Source organism: Parasteatoda tepidariorum, chromosome 6 (assembly GCF_982258835.1).
Source record: "Parasteatoda tepidariorum strain Cologne lab strain chromosome 6, Ptep-v5.0, whole genome shotgun sequence".
NCBI classification, from domain to species: Eukaryota; Metazoa; Arthropoda; class Arachnida; order Araneae; family Theridiidae; genus Parasteatoda; species Parasteatoda tepidariorum.
Genome location: NC_141760.1, coordinates 112,378,487 through 112,404,398, shown reverse-complemented (window position 1 = coordinate 112,404,398; position 25,912 = coordinate 112,378,487). Strand labels below are relative to the sequence as shown.

The following is a 25,912-nucleotide window of genomic DNA, read 5'->3' as shown; positions in this document are numbered from 1 at the left end:
CACCATTTTCATAATTATCATAGATGGTTAAAGATAGGCAAAAACTGTCCTAACAGTCATGAACTCAAAACAGTTATTTAATGCGACATCTCAAAATGCAGCAGTTGGTTTACCATTCTCTAAAAAAAAAAAAAAAATTTAAACTTTCTTGTCCTTTTCATTCGAGGTAGAACACATTTTGGATTATATTAGATTTCTCTTTAGTAAATTCTTATTTTTAAAATAAAAACTTTCCTTATTTAAATGCTCTCTTATTGTTCATCTACTTCTCTGTATTAATATAATTTGTTTATTTTATAACCAACCTGTGTATAGATTGTTATGAAATCAATTATATCTTACAATATGTAAAAATCTAATGATGGTGTCGAATTTTTCCACATTTTTATTGGCTGGAAAATCACATGGTAGGATCCAGTTTTCCCACGTTAATTTTCATATTGGTTTGGTTGTCATCAGCATAAAATTAAGTCATAAAGCTATTATTTTTTTTTATAAATATTTTTGTTTTCCTAATTTAGACGTTAAAATTACCTGTACTGTCATTATTGCATTTTGATTTTGTTTGATTTCTAAAATAAGAGTTTAAGAAGATAGTTTTTGTTATTATTATTATTAGAATATTGTAATTCTGCGTTACATTTTAAAATAAGGTTATTTACATCTGTGTCTGGTTTTATTAACCGTCTTACAATTATTATTTTTGGTGCAAATGACATTAATATACCGTTATAAATTACAGTTTAAGAGATTCGTTTAATGATTTAGAACTTAACTTTCAGCTTCGTGTATAAAGTGATGAAAGCAAAAATTGTATTTAAAATATATCCGTCCGTTTCGTAAGCAAAAATATTAAATAACAGCTGAGAACACACCAAATTTGTTATAACACTATACTTTTAATTTTAAATGTTATTTCAAAAAATGATTACTCAGAAAAATGATTTATGCTCACTTATAGATCTTAATACAGTCAAACCCCGCTATAGTGAACATAGTTTATAGTGAGCGAACTCCCGGATATAGTGAACCAAATGTTCGGTCCCTTGCCTTGCTATACACGCATAATGTCATTTTTTGTGGATATAGTGAACCAAAAAAGTGAGGAAGTTGGATATAATGAACTTTTTTCTGTCTTCGACTGATTTTTTTGATATTTTCAGGGAATATAAACGATCCAAATCTGAAGTTTGTAACATACGGAAAAATAGGCAATTAATAATTTCTGCTCATGAAAAAAATTTAGATGGCAGAATAAGTTGAGAAAAGCAGATCACAAGGATGATGAAGAAACATTACTGAAGTGGTTCACCATTCGAAGAAGCCGCAATTTTCCTGTATTTTGACAAATGTGGATGAATTTGCTAAATGTTTTTATGAGACTACTTTCATGGTGCTCGAATGGCTGGTTAGACAGGTTTAAAAAACGGAATAACATAAATTCAGGAATTCAGTCTGAGTGTCGGGAAGTGTTTCCATAACTGATGTTGAGGATTGCTCATCAGCCAAAGATTACTAATTTATTTTTTTTATGTAAGACGAAGAGCAATGAAAAATAACAAATTACATAATATTACTACATAATATTTTTCAGTCATTTATTTGAATAATGTGCAATAAAAGGGAGGAGTTTGGGAACCATTAAGTAAATTATCTGCGTAACGGATATAGCGAACACCCGGTTATAGTGAACCGAAATTTTGGTCCCTTGAAGGTTCACTATATCGGGGTTTGACTGAAGTATCATATCGGAAATATTTGAACTTGGGAAGTGGAGGTATATGTGTTCTTTTTAGTATTTACAGTCCCTAATTTTTCGACGTACTGTAAGATTCTGTATATTTTTAGTTGAATAATTTCAACTGTTCCATGCCAAGAAACAGCAATTATTGCCAAACAATCACTGATCGTTAGAGAACAGTATGCTTAGCCCCCTAGTTAATGTAAAAAAATCCATTTAAGAAAAATATTTTGAAAAACAAAGAAAATTTGAGAATTAAAACTAAATGGAAATAAATAAATAAAATTTTCCGAATCAGCACCCCTTATATCAATTGGCTACTCACCCTTCAACAAAAAAAAAGAAGAAAAGAAATGACACACTCGAAAAAATAAAATAAAAAGAAATGAGAAGCATAAATGAAAGAGTGGGTCTTAAAACTGAATGAAAAAAAAACATTCTCTCTTCACCAACTACTATCTTTAACCAAACGACCTTCAATTTTCCTAACATATTATCTGGTTCCAAACTTTCTCTACCGTCCTGAAGGCCTTACATCTCTTTGCAAAATGAAATCAGGGATGGTTGGCGAGGAATTGTTCTTCGTATTTTCTTTTTTTCAAGTTCTAATAAAATAAAAAAATACCCATTTCAAACAATAACAGTTTGCTTTCACAGTTATGCGAAGAACATTTGTTTGTTTGGCATTGGGCCGCTGCATTAAAAAAAAGAGTTTAATTCTCCTTATTATTCTCTCTGTCATTATTTCTCTAGGTTGTATCCCTTTTGATACATTTTAGTGTAAAATGATCTTGAAAACGATTGTTTTAATTTTATTTATTTTTAAAAAAAGAAACTACTTAATTCTGGTAGGAAATTTCGTACATTCTCTATGGTTAAACCTTTTGATACATTTTATCGAAAAGTGATTATTCATTTTAACAATAATGATCCCCCCCCCAAAAAAAAAGATCAAGAACCAAGCACGAATAAAGTATAGAAATGAATATAATATAATTTCGATTAAACCCAGAACCAAGCACGAATAAAGTATAGAAATGGATATAATATAATTTCGATTAAACCAAGAACCAAGCACGAATAAAGTATAGAAATGGATATAATATAATATCGATTAAACCAAGAACCAAGCACGAATAAAGTATAGAAATGGATATAATATAATTTCGATTAAACCAAGCACGAATAAAGTATAGAAATGAATATAATATAATTTCGATTAAACCAAGCACGAATAAAGTATAGAAATGGATATAATATAATTTCGATTAAACCAAGCACGAATAAAGTATAGAAATAGATATAATATAATTTCGATTAAACCAAGAACCAAGCACGAATAAAGTATAGAAATGGATATAATATAATTTCGATTAAACCAAGAACCAAGCACGAATAAAGTATAGAAATGGATATAATATAATTTCGATTAAACCAAGAACCAAGAACGAATAAAGTATAGAAATGGATATAATATAATTTCGATTAAACCCAGAACCAAGCACGAATAAAGTATAGAAATGGATATAATATAATATCGATTAAACCAAGAACCAAGCACGAATAAAGTATAGAAATGGATATAATATAATTTCGATTAAACCAAGAACCAAGCACGAATAAAGTATAGAAATGGATATAATATAATTTCGATTAAACCAAGAACCAAGCACGAATAAAGTATAGAAATGGATATAATATAATTTCGATTAAACTAAGAACCAAGCACGAATAAAGTATAGAAATGATATAATATAATTTCGATTAAACCAAGAACCAAGCACGAATAAAGTATAGAAATGAATATAATATAATTTTGATTGGATCCAGAACCAAGCACGAATAAAGTATAGAAATGGATATAATATAATTTCGATTAAACCAAGAACCAAGCACGAATAAAGTATAGAAATGAATATAATATAATTTTGATTAGATCCAGAACCAAGCACGAATAAAGTATAGAAATGGATATAATATAATTTCGATTAAACCAAGAACCAAGCACGAATAAAGTATAGAAATGAATATAATATAATTTCGATTAGATCCAGAACCAAGCACGAATAAAGTATAGAAATGGATATAATATAATTTCGATTAAACTAAGAACCAAGCACGAATAAAGTATAGAAATGATATAATATAATTTTGATTAGATCCAGAACCAAGCACGAATAAAGTATAGAAATGGATATAATATAATTTCGATTAAACCAAGAACCAAGCACGAATAAAGTATAGAAATGGATATAATATAATTTCGATTAAACCAAGAACCAAGCACGAATAAAGTATAGAAATAGATATAATATAATTTCGATTAAACCCAGAACCAAGCACGAATAAAGTATAGAAATGGATATAATATAATTTCGATTAAACCAAGAACCAAGCACGAATAAAGTATAGAAATAGATATAATATAATTTCGATTAAACCAAGCACGAATAAAGTATAGAAATGAATATAATATAATTTTGATTTGATCCAGAACCAAGCACGAATAAAGTACAGAAATAGACAGAGTAATATAAGTTATAATATTATTTATATAGCATTTCTTAAGAAATACGCCAAGTAAAAATAAGACCCTAAATTCAGAAATAAATATATAAATAAATAAAATAAATAAATAAAAAGGGAGACAATATGGTAAAGGACAGGTATTTTTCAGTAGAGCAAGACGCTTTTAAATTTTCATTCTTTCTGGTCTGCTAAAGAACTTTTTGCCGAACAATCCACTTGTTCCAGGATCGGTCCACGCGACTTCCGATGTAGCGTGTGCTGTGGTTGTTGCGGAGGGGGTTCAGGTTGGCTAACAATGTCTGCACCGGAAAAAGTGGTTGACGCTTGGCTTCTCTTGAATAAGACACCCTTTCCCCCAACAGAATTTTTCTATGATCATCCACCCGACGCACATCCACGAGCCAAACGATTTCTTCTTTTTTCAAGCAACAGGTTCTTTTTTCGACACAAGTGAATTGAAATATGAATGATCTTAGAAAAAAATAAAAGAAAGAAATGACTACTTATGTATGTTTAACTATACTTCTCATCAACGTTACTTGAATTTATTATTTCTGTAAGAACAAATTAAATAATAAACAGTAAAAAATAAAATTTATTATTTTTGTTCCGCCAAGAAACTTTGACTAAAAATATTTATGACATTAGAAAATTTATAGATAGAGTTTTTAAATCGTGGGCTTTCTTTATTAATTAAAAAATTTTAATAAATTGTCATAAAAAAAATTTTCTAAAAGAAATTTTATATTTACCATATTTAAAAATAAATTTGAATTTAGCAGCTCTAAAATCGTTATTTTAAACAAAAAAAATCAAAGCAATAATGTTGAAGCAGAAAATCTTTGGATAATGAAATTTGCATAGATGAAAACGATATATACTCATAGAGTATACTTTAATCAAATCATAAAATCGTTTTAAATGAAGTTACAGCTTCAAGATTTAAATGTTTTTATTTTTAAATTCTCTTAAAATGAAAAGATAAAAAACAAAATTATAACCCAGTGCTTAATTTTTTTTGGAATATATATATAAAATACATACTTTCAAACTATGTTGTGTCAGGCAAGCATTTTAACGTGATAATGATTTTAAGGCCCCAAGAGCGTCTAATTAAGAAAATCAAATATATTTTTGTAGCTTTTCATTAGTACTGCAGATTTCTTGATTTATTTTTTCTTTTCTTCTTTCTTTTTAAATGTGGTAAACTTTCCCTTTTTTGAGAAAAATCATTGTTAAGAAATTATTATTAATTATAAAACATACTACTTATTAAACTAAAAAGTAGTTAATTATTATTAAACTGAAAAATAGTTAAATCCTTTAAAAAAAAATGCATAATATGATGGGAAGAAAAGAGGGGAGCCATCCCCTCTGCAGAGGGTCAAAGTTACGACGGCCTGTTTTCAGATCATCCTCAAGGATGTTTCCCAAACCGTCGCCAATAGCCCACTGTACAGCTCTAGTGACGTAAATAAAGTACCTAGTATAAAGAAACGTTTTCTTTTTTTTTTTAATATACCTACCAGACGCGCACACGTGATGCTGCTTCAATATTCAACCGGTTTCATCGCAAATATAATAGCATGTGTTGAACAAGATAGTTTCAGTTGGACATAAAATTGTTATTTTATTTACTTATTTATTATTATTTTTATTATTTTATCTTGACTTTTGTAAAAAAATTTCTAGATTTTAAAGATAAAACTTTGAAGTCTAAATTCAATAATGCTGCAATTAATTTTTTTTTTTTTTTCCGAAATTTATTTCACTCATATTATGCTATACATTGAAATTTACTTTTCTTGTTTTTCCTATCCAATTGTTCATTGTCGTAAGAAGCCGTTTAAACATTACGTAAGCACCTAAAGGTAAGAGGATTTCGTGATTTGCTTACCTATGGTGTAATGGGTGGAGGAGGGGACTGAGCAATGCTCAGGTAAGATTATTAAATGCACTTTATTTTTTTTTTCCTATAGAAAAAAATGGCTAAAATATTTGGAAAAAATTACGCCTGGAAAAAAATTCTACTTTGAAGTATCAGTAAAATTTAGGATTAGATTTTCTTGTTTTAGGATTAGATTTTTTTTCTAAAAGTGTTTTTGAAATTTTATAGAATGAATTAAAAGCGTCAAATGTGTAATAAGCTAAGTTTCATATTGTATTTGAATTTAATTCTAAAGTTCTTACTATATTAGATTATTACAATGAAAGTTAAAGCAGGAAAGCGGGGAAAGGGTTGCGAATTTCTTACGTAAGCAAGAAGGTTATGATTTGCTTATTTTTGCTTAAAAGGGTGAGGGCTGCAGAAATAAATTCTTGCAAATTATTTCTACAGCCCTTTTTTTTACTTATTTTTTTAAAAAAATCTTTATTCATTCCATTATCTTTTATTTTATCTTATTATTTTATAAAATATTATTATTTTATCTTTTATTTAGCATAGTATTTTTTTTCAAAGTGCTGGATTACAAATACTGTACCACTTAAAATTGTTGTGTAATACTTTTTTCTTAAGAAAAAAGCCGTTTTTCAAGCATGATGAGTGTTAATAGACCCTTAGACCTTGACCATCACGGCACACTTCTCCTTTCCGTCCGGCACTTGCCTTCACGGTTACGGCTTCTTGAAGGAAATCCTATCCGAAATTTATCTCACGAAGTGACGCGTCTTTACATAATATGTCCCCATACATCACAATGAATTTTTCTTACACCGGATTTCGGGGTCAGGGCATAGTCTGTCTTAAAACGTTTTCAAGAAAACTTATTTTAATCGAAATTTGTCTCTTTCTCCCCCCCCCCTATATATTTAAAACAGTTTTTTAGCATTATATCGGTGGCTATATCACTGCTAAAACTGGAAAGTCACTAAGTTATGAAATAACATGTTAATTTAAGAGTACCGGAGCTGTTCCAGAAAATAACTTGTTTTAACTTTAACGAGTGTCTAGTGGGTAATGTGACTTATTTCTTAGTAGCACACCTAGATAATCTAAGAAATGAAACAATTTTCGGCACTTCAACGGATTACCCAAGTTAATCTGCGCATGACCTGGATAATCTGCAGAATAACTGATTTGTGTTCTTTAGGGATAACACTTATAGTCTGTTCAGGGCCGGGATAGTATGGTTGGTAGGGCATTGGGCCCATGTCGAGTAGTTCGTGGATTCGATCCCAGCCAACCAAAGACTCCCCTTGTATTAAATGCTGACTGATGCACTTTAAATCTGTCGAATCTCAAAGTCCTCCATGCTCCCATAATAAATCATACCTCTGGGGGTACTGTATCCAGAAGTTTCCTTGTCTTCTGGATTGGTTCAAAATGACAAGGCTACGGAGTTGAACATTAGTAGTCGAAAACCGACGAACGAACTGGATGATACGAACTCTACATCCGGCTTGCACCGACAACAGTTCAGACGTAAAATATCCTCAGTGGTTGACGTATGTTATCCTCATGGGTTAGAGTCTCTTTGGCGTCAGACTAAGTGTTGGAGGCTTTCGTGGTTTTTTTTTTTCTCTTTAACTCAAATGCGGTTTAGTTCCATCAAAAAGTCCTCCACGAAGGCAAATATCTTCCAATACTTGATCCAGGAGTTCCCTTGTCCTCCGAATTGGAATGAAAATTACAAGGCTACGGAGTTGAACATTATTAGTCGTAAACCCAAAAAATTGGGTTGGCTGTACAACGACGGTTATAAATATATATATATATATATATATATATATATATATATATATATATATATATATATATATATATATATATATATATATATATATATATATATATATATATATATATATATATATATATATATATATATATATATATATATATATATATATAGTCTGTTCAGTGAAGCCTATGTTGATCACCTGTTTAGGTTGGCATCTTATCTAAAACCGATTATAATAGAAAGGAATAAAACCTACATAAACTGACCACTTGGTAACTTTGTATGTTGACCTCTGAAGGGATGCCTTATTTTTTATAGGGTGTTATTGATTACTATTCCAGACCCCCCCCCCCCCCATTGACCTGAAAAGATAGCTTCTTTAGGAATTCGGCTATACATTAGAAATTCACTGAGTTAGGAAAAACATATTAATAACCAAACTAAACCCTTTTGTGATTAAACCATTCATTACAAGCATGAAGGGATTTTGTTTGTAACATATTCACTTTGTAAGTATAAAAAAATAAATTTCTAAATGTTGAAATGAATATGTTTTCTTGTTGCATACGTCCTTGTGAACTAATATTTTAATGCATTTTACACAATGAATAACTGGCATGCTAAAAAAAAAATCAACACTTGAGATAAATAAGTAAATAAAAATTTTTAAATTTGAATTTGAATTTTTTATCACTATTATTAAAAACTGATAATTATTTTAAAACTATACTCATGATGCAATTGCTATTTACAAACTCATGGATATCAACCACATGATGCAAAAACAATCACTCAAAACGTAAAAATGTTTGAAAATTTCTCAAGTATTGGATGAACAAATTTCTCCCAATACTTGATCCAGGAGTTTCCTTGTCTTCTGGATTGTGTTAAAAATGACAAGTCTACGTAGTTGAGCATTAGTAGTCGTAAGCCAAAAATATCAAGTCGGCTGTTCAACGACGGTTATAAAATAAAATAAAATATTTGCAATTAAAATATTGCAAATTTGCAATTACAAGCAATTTAAACTTGAACAGTGTTCTTAGAGAGAATATCTTGCATTTCCTTCGAATAGTATAATCACTTGGATTTGACAACCAGACATATTTTCATTCCCCCTTAATAAATGGTATGAACGCACAAAAAAAAATTGTAAAGAACAACATACGTTCCAAAGGAAACGCACATATCGTTTGCTAAATGCACCTGTACCTCACGGTTCAAGGTCAGAAAAAAATCAACCTGTGTGATGGTGGTTTACCGTACTCAAAGACGAAGAGCGGACGGAGGCTCCGTTTCCTGTTTCCGCCACTCGACGCTTGGTCGGTTTGTGGGGGTGCAGGAGAACCAACAGGGAAAAACATTCTACAAAATCAAACACCAAACGAAACTGTTTCCGGTCGACGGAGGGGTGAAAAAAAATTCAAGAACGTGACTGACCAACGTTCAAATAGAATCATTTGTCAATATTACTGAGAACATGTCGGGAAAAAAAATTGTTTTTTTAGAAAAGTTTTCTAACCTCTCGTAGAATAAAGAATTTGAACACTCTAAGCAATTTGTCAAGAGCTTTTTTTTATTAAAGAAGGATTTATTTTATTACTTACCTGTATTACTTACAACCTGCATAATTATATTACTCACCTGTGTTACTTGATTTTGCAGTTTAAAAGAGAAGAAACAAATGGGGGGGGGGAGGCATTTTTTGAAACTTCACCGCCAACGCCCGAACAATTTCTTAAAAAATATAATTCTGATTGAACTTCTTGTAATTTGCTGCTAATATCCCAGCAGCTTCTTAAAAAAATTTAATTCTGAAAGGGGTACTTCTCTTGAAATTTGCTGTTCTCTTGAATATTGAAATATCCCAACAATTTTTTGAAAAAAGTTGTTGATTATGAGAATAATAACAAGATTAGAAATTTAAAAGATTAAAAATTTTCAAAGCCCCAGTAAAAAACTTTCAATTATCTTTAATAAGCAATTATTTTTTATTTACTTATTTTTTATTTTTCCGTTCGTTGTTTTTAATTTAGTATACTTTTAAAATATTTAAGAAAAATTTTTTAGTATACTTTTTTTCATTGAAAATTCCTACTGACCAATAAACTTTTTTTTTTAGATTTTTTGTAACTAGCCTATTTGTAAAATAATATTCTCTGCAAACTTCTACATAGAAAGGGGAATAACTTTAAACTTTGTTTTTTTAAGAAATTTAAAAATATTGTCACATTATATTCACGAGAAATGAATATATAAAAAAAAAATCAAAATATCTTTATAAATATTCAAAATAAAAGTTAGAATTTTGAATAGAAATTTTTTTTATGTTGAACTTCAACGTGTAAAAATTTTTTGTGTAGAACAGCAAAGTATCATTTCTGCTTAAAAAAAACTGATAAGTAATTTTTTCTCCATAAATTGCAGAATTTGTAACAACTTTAATAGCATATATTTCATGCAAAGATAAATATATATCGGTTTTTATATTCAGAATGAAATATCAATTCTAAAAAGTACTTTTATTTTTATTTTTTTTTATGTATTGAAGTTTTTACACATTTTTTAGAAAAACCCAACGCCCCCTAAAAGTTTACAATGCTCACTGGACATTAAGATGCATTTGAAACGTATGGTCTAATAGGAAATTGTAGACATCGAAGAAATTTTCTTGAAATGTTTTAGAAAAAATCTTCTAACTTAAAAAGCCATAAAAGTCAAGGATTTGAAAAGTCGATATTAAAAAGATACAGCCATAAATAAGATTGAATCTCTAAATTGTTTTTAAAGAATTTAGCAATTAAAATTTGATAAAAAGTATAAATGAAACAATATTTTACTTGTGATGCGATAAAGATGATTCTCAGTGATTGTTTTTTAAGTGGTTATTTCTTTTAAATAAGCAAAAAGATTTTGATTTACTAACGTCAAATCAAATCTTAAAAGATTGCCATGAATGTATGTAACCATTATTTTCTCATTCACAGATTCATAACAGTAAACATTTTAAGGGATTAAACGCACAACTGTATAAGACATTATTAAAACATTTGTATTGTAATAAAATAATTAAAAAAAAAGGTACCGAACAACTTTTTCTTTGAGGGTTCATTCTATTGAAAACCATCATTTTAAATTATTCATGGCACCCAAAAATTTTAAATCAATTATAATTTCAAATACTATTGAAATTCTTGTTATATTAGAAAAAGGAGGGGGGAAAAAAACAGAATTTTTTTTTTCAATGATAAATTTATCACAGCATCATGATAGATTTATTATTGTTGTTGTTGCTGAGGACATTAAGGCAAAAGATGTGATTGTTCTTGTTTCTAGTGGCGGCATCTATGGCGGAGAATTCGTCTTCTGCCACACCCATACGTCACACCCGTTCATAGAACGTTACTATTAATTCATCCACATATCGTAATTTTGATCTGAACCAGAGAAAGATCACTCTCTTCAGTACACCCAAAGGTATAAATTGTTATGGGAGTATGGAGGACATTGTGACCCGACAGATTTAACGTGCACCAGTCACCATTTACTACACAGGGAGTCTTTGGCCTATTGGATTCGATCTTCCGTTTTCACGGACAAATTTATTAAATTTGAAAAGTAATGGCAACTTTATTAAAATTGAATAGCAGTGGCAATTTCATTAAAATTGAAAACTGGTAGTTAGGTTAAATTGATTTAGGTTAAATACAAATATATTCATACAAGAAAGCAATTTATGATAATCTAATTTTTAGCGATTAATTATTTAAAAAAAAGACGTGATGAAATGATGAATGTAAAAAAATGCAACATGATTCGATATATTCCAGTGTAATTCACCATTTTATTAATTTTTTTTTTTTATTTACGACTACTAATGTTCAATTCCATAACCTTGTAACTTTGAACCCAATTCAGAAGACAAGGGAACTCTTGGATCAAGTATTGGGAGGAATTTGCCTTCCTGGTGGACTTTTTTTTTTGATGGAAGAACCACCCACGGTTAGTCTGATGGCAAGGGCACTCTAACCCATGATCCTACTACCACTTAGGATATTTCACGTCAGCACTGTGGTCAGTGCAAACTGGATGTGGAATTCGTTTCGACCAACCATCGCTAGGGATTCGAACCCGATTCGTCTCATTGGAAAGCGAACGCTCTATCCCCTGAGCCATCGCGGCTTTCCAATAGTTGTAGAAAATCGCGCTAATGCATTGTGAAACTAAGTATGTTAAGCAATAACTTGATTACTATTACAATTTAAGTATTGAATACGTTTTGGCATAGATGATGTGTGAATAAAGATTTAATAAATGCTATAATAATTGTAATAAAACGTTTATAATTTTATTATTTTTAAAACTATTGAAACATTCTTCGCATTTTTTTAAAAAAAAAGAATTAAAAAATGTATTTTTTTCCCCTGATAAATACTTTTGTTTAGTGACGTACTTATATTTTTTTATGAAAAAAATAATAAAATACATGTCAATACGATTTTGATTTTTACATTCTTAGCAACGAGCATTATAGAAATGTTGCAAAATGAAATAGATAAGCTGTTTACTTGTAGGGTCCGGAAGCTCTTGGCTGGAAATAATCATCTCGTGAAAATAGTAAACTTGGATGGAAATAATCTGTTTGAAACAGATTGATCTTTTCGAAGCATGGTCTTGTGACTGAAGAATCATTCATTTGTTCTAAAGATATTTTTTTAAATATGAACCAAGTTACGATACACTGCGGAACAATGCCCCCCCCCCCTTGAATCATCGCTAAGTGGGTCGCTAGGATGAGCAATGATTTTTTATGTATTGCAAGCGGCACAGAAACTCCATTTAAGGTAAGTTCTTATTTCCTTCATAACTGTGCCTATTGGATAATATGCGTGATTTTTTTAAATGTTGATTCCTTGTTTATTTCGATATAAATTCCTGTAATTATGTTTTGTTTTCTCCGCTTTTTTAATATGTATATGTATATGTGTATATGTATATGTATATATGTATATGTATATGTATATGTATATATGTATATATGTATATGTAAATATGTATATGTATATATGTATATGTATATATGTATATATGTATATGTATATATGTATATATGTATATGTATATATGTATATATGTATATATGTATATATGTATATGTATATGTATATGTATATATGTATATGTATATGTATATATTCATATATAAAAGGTGTATTATACACAATTGGCACACCAAAAAAAGTTTCGTCAAGGGTCACCTTCAAATATATTTGTTGCCGTTGTTTCTAATACCATTTGCAACACGGGCAAGCCTGCTTGGTGAAACCGAGCAAATTTAAGGCAGAGTGTGCGTTTCTTGTTTTTCAGTGGCGCCATCCTATGGCCTATAATTCGTCTTCAGCCACACACACGTCACAGCCCGTTTTTATTGGGTGGACCCATTCACGCATCCATTCATTCATTTACAGAACGTAATTTTGACTTGAATCAGAGGACGATCGATCTCCAGTCCAGTACCCACAGAGGTATTAATTTGTTATGCGAACATGGAGAACTTTGCGACTCGGCAGATTTAACGTCTTCGGCCGGCGGGGTTCAAACCCATGACCTCTCGGACATGGGCTCAGCGCCCTACCGACCTATCCCTGCCCTTCAAATATATTTTTAACCAAAGAAATTGCATGCATTAAAATAAATAAAGAAAAAAGTAATTGCTTGTATATTGAATTTTTTTTTAATTGTTCTAGTGAAACAATGCATAACGTTTGTTGGTTAATTTTTATTTTTAAATATGAAAATCTGTGAAACTAAATTCATCCTTGGTGGATGGCAGAAAATTCCTGTACGATTATATCTTTTTATTTATTTTTGTTTTCCAGCATTTTTGTTTTCTGGCTTTTTAATAAATATTTTTTTAATTATTTTATTTTATTTCATTTCAGCAATCTTTCTTCCTCTCTTTTCATTGATTTTAATATTTTTCTTGTTTTCTCTATATTTTTAACTTATGTGTTATACATATTTGCAGCTTATGAGCAGTAAATAAAACTTATTAATTTTCTCAACTGAAATATTAATATAAATAAACTCACTTTTCTTTAAAATTCCAAGGCTGAAGAATGAAAAGCGCCTCCCTCGGTATAATCAGTCCCCTGAAAAGAAGACCATCAACCCATAAAGGTGAATGACGAATTTCGGTCAATGATTTCCTGGACGAACTTACCAGCATCGTTCGAAATATGATATCCTCAACAACCGCGAGCAAGTTTTCGAACATGTTACACCTTCCAATATATGTTTCATGTGTAATATTCCAAAATATGAAAGAAACATAGTTCATTCCACTTAGAATATTCCTTTGTTCAATTTTACTATGAGATCAACAGAGTGTTTGAAAAAAAAAAGTAAATAGTTTTTTATTTATAATTCTAAATAGTTAACAAATACTTTATTTTATCTCTTATTTACTAAGAATTGAATATCTTATCTATTAAATTAATACGATGTTTAATAAAATCATAACGACTGACAATTTTTAACAATCTGGATTCGTTAGTGCTATTCGATTATAGGTCGTAGAACAATATTTATCATCAATGTATACTATGTTATTATTTGTATACTGTATACTTGTTACATGTTATGTTACTGTTAAAGCTTTAAAATTATTAATATATAATTATCTTAGCTAATCTGCAAATTTAACTTAGGGTGATCAGTTAAAGTGCGGAATCAAGTGTTCCGCAATTTACCCAATGGTTTTCGTGTTGTTGAAGTTAAAAAGTTTGTGTCCCCCATTCCATCAACTTATGTGTTAAATAAATTTACGTTCCTAAGAAACTGAAATGGTAAGACATATTTGATTTAAAAACGTGCATCAAAATATTAAAGATGCTCATTAGAAGTCTACATTTTCCCTTCATTCGCCTTTCTCGAGCGCTGCGGTTTTCAAGAATTTTTTTCTTCACTCATGGCTACCGCGATTTTTTATTTTTTAATTTTTCACCTTTTTTCTTCTCTTTTTTCATAGTGGGATGCTGGCAACTTTGCATTCTCTGTTTCTTTTATTACGGTTCACTTTTTATTATTATTTTTATTCCTTTATTCGTTTTTTATTACCCTCTTTAATTGGTTGGTTGTATTTATTGACTTGATTCTTTTGGTATTGAAAAATAAATAAATGACGGAAACGTTACTGTCATTCCAGAAATGATCCTTTCATTTTAACGAGCGTTGTGGAGTATTTGCAATTTAATTCGGTTATTTGAGAAGTGATACAATTTTTTGGTACTTTACCGGAATTAATTCGCACACTACCTAGATAATCTCTAGGGAAGACATTTTCTACATTTATATTTAACTTTAGTAACGCAATATTCGGGTTCTTATTGATAATAATGAATCCATAGCAGTAATATGCCGAAACAGATTATCATTAATGATACAGTAAAACTGATGAATAATGATACAGTAAAACTGATGTAATAATACACTGAATATCAAAATTTAAAAAAAAGGAGAAAAAAAAATCAGGAAAAAAACTCGGTAGCTATCCATTCTTGAAAGTTTACCCATCTTCGAACAGGTGCTATTCGATTTATTTAGATTAAAACAGAATCAATTCTATTTATCTGCATCCCGAAATTTTTTCAAAAAATTCTTTTAAGTTCCAATTCTTATGCGAAAAACTTTAATAAATTAAAAATTTTAATAAATTCTTATGCGTTCTATTTATTGATATTTGTTTGGGATCAAATTGATGGTGTTCTATTCGATTAATTTAGATTCAAATGGAATCTGTTCGATTTATCTATATCCCGTATATCATATAAGAAATTTCGAATAAATAATTTTCGACATACTCGTGAGAAAGTGCCTTAAAAAATTGGTTTTCAAAAAAAAGAAGAAAAAAAAGCGTTTTGTTCGATGATGATAGATGGTTTCAGCTTGCGAAATACTGTTTGCAAATTATTTATTGTTAAAGAAAAGTTCTTTTATACAAATATGAAGAAAAGGTGATACAAACTATTCCAAAGTGAATTGTCTTCTTTTACAAGAGATTGGAGCAATTGTATGCCAAAAAGAATTTACATTGAATCGTTTCACAGTGTAAACTCTTAATGACAAGGTAATGAAGTTAATTCATCTTGAATGGTGCCAAATTCGTGCAGGCCCCACAATATTGAACAAAATGTATCGTCCGTCATTTCCTCCATTTACGTGAACCCACGTGACCTTTCCATCATCATAAAGGCAAACAAAGGCACGCGCAATAATTCCTTAATTATTTTTCTATGTGTGTCTGTAATATTATACATTCAGGTAGAAACGAAGTAATAGTAGGAGTGTGTGTGTTTCTTGTGGTTTAAATTGAAGTTAAATGTTATCCATTTTTTGTTGTGTTCGTAAAGTATCAAACCAGGAATGTGAATACCAAGATGAAATATTTAATTTATTTGTTTTTTGTCTTCTATATACCACATTCTTTCATTTTATTTTCTCAAAAGAAAAAAAGAAAAAAACACTTTTACGGATGAATGAAAAATAACTAGTTTCCATTTAAGAAGTGAATTTTCTTAGATAAATGAATAAATATTGAAGTTTAAATAAATAAATATTGAAGTTTAAATAAATAAATATTGAAGTTAAATGTTATCCTTTTTTGTTGTGTTCGTAAATTATCCAACCAGGAATGCGAAATGAAATGCGTGTAAAGCAAATGCGGATTAGTTCCATCAAAAAGTCCTCCTCGAAGGCAAATTTCTCCTACTACTTGATCCAGGAGTTTCCTTGTCTTCTGGATTGGGTTCAAAATTACAAGGCTACAGAGTTGAACATTAGTAGTCGTAAACCCATAAAATTGGGTCGGCTGTTCAACGACGGTTATAAAATAAAATATATTGCAGACAAACGCATTGCCGAAATGTCATTACTCCACAAATGATTTTTCTTGGTGTTGGGATTTTTTTTTCCATCAGTGTGTATCATCATGTGCCGATCGGCTTGTGTAGGGGTCAGGGAATAAGCCTTGCATCAGAAAGGTTCTGGGTTCGAATACCGGACAAGACATGGATGTTCTTTCCTTTTCTGTCTTATCTGTCCTTACTATGGGAGCAACGTTGGCCTTCCTAATAGGGTACGCCTGAAAGAGTGGCCAACAAATCTGCCCTGTATGACGAAAGGTCATTCTCCAGGTAGGCATTGAAAAAGAATACATCATCGACTTCATCAGTGTAAAATGTGTGTTCATACTTTTTGCCATACTGAGAAAAAAAAAATATGGTCAAAACTACCTGAATATGAAAAAATTTCTTGTGTTTCTCTGCCTCTCTGGGAACATCAGAAGCACGATAATATTTACAGAAGCACTTTGGTCAGAATTATGTTAAAATTAACAACTAGATTTGGTTTTATAATATGTGATAAATTTTGGTAAATGTGGTTAAACTGGTAATTTTATCATGATACTTAAAGGATGGCATAAAAACCATTTATTCGGTTAAATTTACTTTTCAGTTTTGTATTTTTTACTAAATGTGTGGTACCAAGAACTAAATTATGCAAAACCAGAATTTCCGCTAAACTCTTACTATATGAACGGAAAAATTAACAAATGAATTGTTTAAATACCTCATATTTTGGTTTTATTTTCTAGAATTTAGGTTGTTGTTTTTTTTAAAAAAAAAAAAAAAAAAAAAACCGAAATGTCATACCATACTGTATGGAAATTTGCAGTAAGTTCAATTTATAAATATTAAAGATGAAATATTTGTTGATGACTAATTATATTTATGGCAATATTCTTTAAAGTACTAATTTTTTCTGCAGTTTTCTTTTCTTTTTTCTTTTGTTTCATTTAGTTCTTATCAAAATTTGTGATTTTAATGTACTATTTCAGCATAAATGCAGTAAAAATAAATGACTAACTATCTTTGTAAAACTCAAACTGAATTAACCTTTTTTGCTTTTCCAAATCGGAATTAAAAAATTGCGTAAGTTAAGTATTAAGAATGGTTTTTAGGTAATCGCTCACTTTATATTGGTAAAAATGTTGCTACTGTGCATAAAAAAACTTGATAAAAGACTTCCACATATAATCTTTCGTTGCATCTGAAAGAACAGGTGAAAATAGGTGAAGAAAAATGTTTTGTTTCTAAAATTAGGTTAGTAGAGATCGATTTTAACATACGATAGATATTCTTCTTTGCATGAATCGTTTGAACACTTTGAATTTATTCGTATTCACATTGGACTAAATAATCGCGTGGCATAATAACAAGACGTAATAATCGTGTCATATAATAACAAAAGTTTCGGAGTGTGGTATTCTGTACAATGAAAGTTGTTGTCACCCAATTATTCGAACAGAATAGATGGTTCATAATGAACTATCTCCACACTGTCATCTCTTACGGCGTTTTTTAAATGGTCTATTGTTTTTCATGATGCATTCATATTTTTTTTAATGCATATGAATAAGATTGCAAAATTATTTAATCAATATATAGTAATTTTTAGTTATTTTAAATTTGTATTTGTATGCGCATTGCATTGTATAATTATATTTAATTTATATAAATTTTACCGATACGAGACGAACGATTTTAACAAAATTTATACAGAATATAAATTGTTTTCGAATAAATGACAAAAATTACAAGTTTAAAAATTTATTAAAAGACAGAAGAAGTGACATCGGTTAAGAGAAGTTTTCGAATGTGAGAGATACGGATAATCAAGGTTCTACTTCAATGATAGTAGTAAAAAAATTTCAAGTCTGAATTTCTGAATGAAAGACTTCTACAGATAAAAAAAAAAGCAAAAGCATAATATACAAAGCGCTCGTGTCGTAACAATTTCCCCCTACTTCAAGAAATCAAAACAAAAACAAAATTCCACGCATCGCCGCTCCTCCCTGTCTCGCGATTGGCGCGCGCCCCACCGGGCGACAATGACGGTAAAGATCCCCGCACACCTCCCTCCTTCCATCACCCGCCAATGAATTCTTCCCAAACGACTTTTTGCCGCTGCCTACCCGCTGATCTGCATCATCATCCACTAAGTCTCCAACCTTCGCTCAGTGCAAACGGCGTTTTTAGTGGTCTTGAACGGGAAAAAGAAGAGAAATTTCGTTTTTGTTTTTGATCCTCACCTCAATATTAAAAGAAGAAAAAAAAGCATTTAAAAAAAAATTGTTTTTTTTCTTGATTGTCGTTGCCAGTATCGTTTTGAGCGGTGATACATGTCGGTGGCCACGGGGAACCCGGTGGCGGAATGTGTACGGTGGCAATCGCCGCATGCCGTCAGCAATAAGAGCGCTGCGGGAGTTGGAATGGCTTCAGAAATGGCTGACTTCCATGATGTAAGTATTTCTTTCCTTCTTCTTCTTAAAAAATTTATCTATATTTATGAAATCTGTGTCACCTACAAGTGTATTCTATAAATTCTATTGTTTAATAATACAATGTATTGTGTTCCCGAAATTAAACTTTTTCATCTCCATTTTTATTAAAAAATAATAGTTTCAAAACAGCATAAAAAAATTGTAAGCAAATTATTTAAATTGAGTCTTAATGTGTAGTAGTTTATTCTATGTCAGCAGCTTATAATTATTGTTTATTAAGTTATATATGACGAGCAGATGATTCTCAAATGATCCAAAATGTTATTTTTAAAAAGCAAACGACACTCGAATGCCTTCAAAACATCGATTCTTTATTTAACTTTATTTAGTAAACGATTCTAAAGTTTTTTATAATGAGCAAATGATTCTTCAGTTTTCTATATTAAGCAAGCGATTCTCAAATGATTCTAAAATTATTTTTAAAAGCAAACATTACCCAAATGCTTTCAAATTACGGATTCCCTATTTATCTTTATTTACTAAACGATTCTTCAGTTTTTCTATTTTGAGCAAACGATTCTTCAGTTTTTCTATTTTAAGCAAACGATTCTTCAGTTTTTCTATTTTGAGCAAACGATTCTTCAGTTTTTCTATTTTAAGCAAACGATTCTTCAGTTTTTCTATTTTGAGCAAACGATTCTTCAGTTTTTCTATTTCGAGCAAACGATTCTCAAATGCTCCATATTTAAACCAGACGATATCCATAATATGTCAAAGGAAAAAAATTCGCTAGTTCAAAAAATATTCCTTTTACGATCTCACACACCAGTTTTATTTAAAGAAAGAGTGTATGTAGTATATAATGACTTTTTCAGGTTTTGATCTAATTTAGAAACGAAACGTAATTTTTTAGTTTTGTAAAACAAGGAAGCTAATTAAGGAAAAATGATAATGTTATTGAATTATGAAATGTTATTTTATTAAGTGAGGATGCTCAATTTTTAACCTTACTGTATTAATTTTCATTGATGAATCCCGTTGTTTTATTTACTAGCCAAGAACAAACCAATGCCGTGCTTTAAAATTTCCTTTACACTGCTAAGTGAATAATAAATATTAAATAAATAATCCCAAGAAACTGAAGCGGTAAGATATTACTTTATTAAACACTTAATTCGCATCAAAAATATTAAATACAAATTAGAATTTCTCTTTTGTCACTGCGACTTTGACTATTTTGAATAAAAGACGCGCCTTAAAATTTAAACTTAAAACACGATATGTCTGTTATTAAAAATATGTACCATGATTTAAAAATTATCAATTGCTGTATATTAAGCAGTAGTGGCTTAGAGGATAGAACGTTCGCCTTCTAATGAGGTAAACCGGATTCGAATCCTTGCAATCGCTGGTCGATACAAATTCCGCATCCGACTCGCTCCAACCGCAGTGCTAACGTAAAATATCCTCAGTGGCAGACGGATCATGGGTTAGAATTCCCTTGTTGTCAGGCTAACAGTGGTATGTTTTCGTTGTTTTCCCCTCCGTGTAAAGCAAATGCGGGTAAGTTCCATCAAAGAGTCCTCCTCGAAGGAAAATTTCTCCCAATACTTGACCCAGGAGTTCCCTTGTCTTTTGGATCGGGTTCAAAATTACACGGCTACGGAGTTGAACATTCAAAATCGGGTCGGTTGTTCCAACGACAGTTATAAAATATAAAATTATTCGGATTCGAACCCCAGTGATGACTGGTTAATACTAATTCCGCACCTGGTTGGCACCAATTACAATGCTGACAAAATATCCTCGGAGGTAGACGAAAGTTTATATTGACGCAGGTTTTTCCCAAGTTAATATTGTATCATTACTTAAAAAGAAAGCATTTTTAGGTAAGGTTTAGGTAAGGTCTTCGTGGTTATGGATGAGTGATTTTCTAGTACAGTACTGAATATTTCGTGTTAACCGTTTCAAATGATTTCAAAGTTAGACTGGTAGAGTACCATCTCTTTAAATAGCTACTCTTAATGAAAAAGGATACTGCTCCGCCAAATTAACTGTTAATGTCTAAGATCCTTTTTTTTTTAAATAAATAAATAAATAAATATTTTGTACATTAATGTTAAATATTGATATTGATTAGAAAGTTTTCTACAATGACGCTTTTGAAACCATGCTAGTTGTAAATGATTAAATAATCGTATGGTTTTGTATTCGTGGACTTTTATAACCATGCTAGTTGAAAACAGTAGAGGTAAAAAATGTTCTTTAGCATAAACTTCACCGTTAATTGGATGGACAGACTGCTGCCGGTTGATTGCTTTATCGAAATTTTAGAATGAAAATTCTAACAGTGTTTTGCTTGGATTAAATTCCTGATTGCAATTAATGTAAGTCCATGTCGGGACGATATTGACATGGGGAAGGGTCAGATAAGTGTAAATAAATGTAAATTTGTAAATATTCTCTTATTCATAGCTCGATGGTATTGAATTTCCTTTTATTTTATTTTTTAATAGATTCTAATAGATAAGTTTTATTAAATCCTACTTTTCTAAGGCTTCTATTTAAGTGATGGTCCTTATGTCATAATTTATGTTTTTGAAATTTGACTGTTAATGTTATTGTCACGATTTGAGTACCATATTTAATGTTCATTATAGTCCATGCCAATAATTTCTTCGCCTGAATTATTTTGTACAACGATAACACAGTTTACGCGATTCATTATTATTATTATTTTTTAATTTCTTTAAAAATACTTTAATTTAACATTTTTGGTTTTCGTCTACTCACATTTGACTATGACAAATTAACTTTAAGCAAATTAACTTTTATAACAAATTATTTTGACATCAATTAAATATATTTTTCTAATATTTTTAATATTTTTTTTTTTTGTTTTGTTTTATTAAGCGTAGTATAAATGATGGTCCCCGACATGGGATATTCTCAAATAAAGTATTCCTTAAAATGTTAACTGATGCACAGGAGTGATTCAAAAACAAAATAGACGTTTCATAGACGTGCTTTTAAAAAAATTTTTAAGATTTTTATTAAATGACATATTAATTAGGTGTAATATGTAAAGTAGGTATAACATTTTTCGTTCAATTATAATTAAAAAAATATTATGTATTTAAACACGCTGTGTCTTCCAAATACGTGTTATAGATAATCAAAATGACTTTCTATTACAATATTTAGGTGTGTTTAATGCAATGTTTTAATTTCTTGGTTTTTAAATGGATGTCACCCTCATCAGCAAAAATAATTAATCACAAACCTCCCTCGCCTTTCGTACTTCCGTAACAATTGTACGACCCCGTATTATTATTATTTCGCAGTTTTTTTTATAGTGAAATCGAAGGTGCCAATTCTATTAAACATAAATTATTTTTATAATGCAGTTAATGCTTTTTTTTAATTTTTTATAACCGTCGTTGAACAGTCGACCCAATTTTTGGGTTTACGACTACTAATGTTTAACTCCGTAGCCTAGTAATTTTGAACCCGAACCAGAAGACAAGGGAACTCCTAGATTAATTATTGGGTCAAATTTGCCTTCGTGGAGAACTTTGTGATGGAACTAACCGGCATGTGCGTTACACGGAGAGGAAGACCACGAGAACCTCCCACGGCAAAGGGACCCTGACTGATGACCCACCTACCACTGAGGATGTTTCACGTCAGTACTGCGGTCGGTGCAAGCCGGAAGCGGATTTGTATCGACCAGCCATCGTTGGGATTTGAACCCGGTTTACCTCATTGGCAGGATAACGCTCTATCCCCTGAGTCATCGCGACTCTTAATGCTGATGAAGAATCGTGGTACATCAAATAACGATAAAGAGATTTTACTTCCACCGAAATACACAGTAATTTTAATAAAAATTCAAACAGTATATTCTCTGAAATTGAAAATTTAGTAACCTAAATAAAGCGAGAGCATAGCACAGTTCTAAACTTTAAGGTCTGAAAACGACTAAATTTAACTTAATTTCCTTTGAAATTTTTAGAGGGAATTTATAATTCTGTCTTAAGCCGATTTAAATATTGCATAAGCTCCGAAAGGGGGGGGGAGGACGAGATTTGCGGTATGCTTATTTTTACTGACAAAAGGAAAGAGGCATGAGTAATGCTTACGTAAACTATTAAAATCACATGATTTTCAATTTTTGTTAAATGCAAACAAAACGAAAAAATATATCTATATAAATAAATAGACTGATGATAAATAAAATAAAACAATAAATAAAAAATAGTTTTTTAGATGCTTACAAATACAAATAAACTAATTAAGTTTCAACAGGACTTAATAGTAACTTTAACATATGTGTAAAAGATAAAAAGCGTTTCGATTATGTTAAAAGAAAATAGATAAAAGTAAGTTCTTAAATCTTATTGATTCATGCAATTTTTCGAATTACGTTCAGTATTTTTTTATGAATTTATTTTTGAAACAAAATACTATTTTCTTACTCATGAAGTAGCTTACAAATCATTCGACGATCGCCTCGCTGATAGTTTTACCATAAATTTATTGTCCAAAATAATAGGAAATTCAAATGAAAAAAATTGATAAAATGTTAAATCGAAGGGTATAAATAATAATGCTGAAGTAATAGAATTTGATATTGGCTACTCAACACTGTTTTTTCACCTCTAATATTTTTTGCATTTCAAGATCTTTTAAATCTTTTTTTTTCCTTCAAATTTTTTTAAAGTGTTTCGCAATTTGTCAATTCTTAAAATATTGCATTTTTGTTTTAATTGTATGGTGGAAATTAACCATTTCTGTTTTATTTTAACCCACATTAAAATACCACTCATATAAGCAAGCTAATATTATGTTAACCAAAATGTTCCGACCATAAAAACCTGTCCATATGCATAGCAGTTAGTTGAATCAGCATAATTCTATCATGTAATTCGCAAATAATAATAGTGTAAAGAGCTTAATTATCATTAAAAAATTATCGAAAATATTTTTAAAACTACGCATTGAGAATTGTCACTAAAATTATAAAATCAAAAGCATCACTATAATTAAAATTATATATTTACAAACAAGGGCATTGTTTAAATTATGAAATCAAGAAAAAGAAGATTATTACCGATCAAGTTATGTAGTTAAGAGCATTTTTATTCAAACTATGTGATAAAAAACTTTATTAAGAGTAGATATGTAAAATTTATATACTAACAAGGAGCATTGCAGTGAAGACACAATATAAATCAAGATATAAATCACAGTAATAAAATCAAATGTAAATCAAGATAAATTATATCAAATCAAGAAGATTTATATTATTGAGTTGCTATTCAGAATGATAGCGTTAGACTGTTAATCCTAACTGCGTCTATAACAATCGTAATACAGATCTATATACGTGGTATAGTTAATTTTAAGTAAAAAACTGTTTAATTATGCAAATATAAAGATTATCTTCTAAATGGAAAGAAGTTTTAACCTGTATTACTGGAAAGTTATTAATGCATGAAAAACATGAAACCATTTTTGAAATCATCAACGAGTAGAACAATTACTAAAGAATCTTACGCCTGTTCCATTAGGCAATCAATCCCGATTAATGTTTATTCATCATCCCTTCGAGCATTAAAAAACCCCTTTTTATTTATGCACTGCTATCTCTTAATTATTTGCTTAGTAGGTTAGAATAATTTATGATACACCTTTAAGGGGAAATCAAAAAATTTTACTCTTGAAACATTTGATCGCCTGTCAGATGAGTTTGTCTTCGATCATAAGATATAAAGGTTCTCGATTTTTTTTCCGGCTAAATGATTCTTAAAAAATTATCGTAATTTTTTTTTAATTTATTTTTTTATTTGGCTGAACCTTTACTTGATAAATGAAGTTCGTCCGCTATTGAGAACTTAGTAATTAAGGAAAGAATAATAATTATTTTTAAAATATTTAATATGAATTATATATCCTCAGTGGTTGACGGATCATGGGTTGGAATCCCCTTCCCATCAGACTAACCGTGGGTAGTTTTCGAGGTTGGGTCTGCTGTTATAAGAAAAATTGGGTCTGCTGTTATAAGAAAATTAGTACTATTTGTCAAAATTAAGCATCATTGGCGTCTATAATTGTTTAAATTTTTTACGTTTCTCTTAGTCGAATTAGTACTATTTCGTCTCTAATTTTTCTTTTTAGTACGGCTCAAAATTGAGTCAACAAATGGATTTTTTCTGCTTTTTATCTGCTTTTTTTCTGCTTTTTATATTGTTAAAATTAGGTTTTATGTCAAACTGTTGAATTCACTGATTTAAAACGGCATTTAATTTAATTCTGAACATGCAAATTATTTTTTATTTATGTATTTATTTGTTTAATTATTTTGTAAATGGGTAAGCTGAAAATTTATAAAATGCGCCATCTTATGGATTTCGCTATATTGAAAACGAAAAAGTGTTGTTAGAAACGTTGAGACTGGTTATCAGATAAATATTTTTCCTTGCTTTTGAAATTGAATATTTTATTTTCAATTAAAGCCCTTGTAGCGAAATCCCACGATTCCATGATGGTTTAAAGGGGATTCTTCTTGATTCTCAGGAATATAAAATTAAAACAATTTTTTTTAAAGTTGGC

At 29.9% G+C, this 25,912-nt stretch overlaps 1 protein-coding gene across 4 annotated transcripts in view; it reads left to right on the top strand.

The window, feature by feature from the left end:
- LOC107436532 (uncharacterized) overlaps nt 1-25,912 on the top strand; it is a 190,815-nt gene that overhangs the window by 145,316 nt on the left and 19,587 nt on the right. For 2 of the 4 annotated variants that reach the window (XM_043043128.3, XM_043043127.3), the window contains one exon: nt 12,528-12,797. The exons of 1 other annotated variant lie outside the window; for it this stretch is intronic. In XM_043043128.3, the coding sequence (XP_042899062.1) occupies nt 12,747-12,797 (51 nt within the window). In that variant the 5' untranslated portion in view covers nt 12,528-12,746. Of the gene's footprint in view, nt 1-12,527; nt 12,798-18,915; nt 19,316-25,912 lie in introns of those variants that run through there. One more of the 4 variants, XM_043043126.3, reaches the window with a different exon arrangement.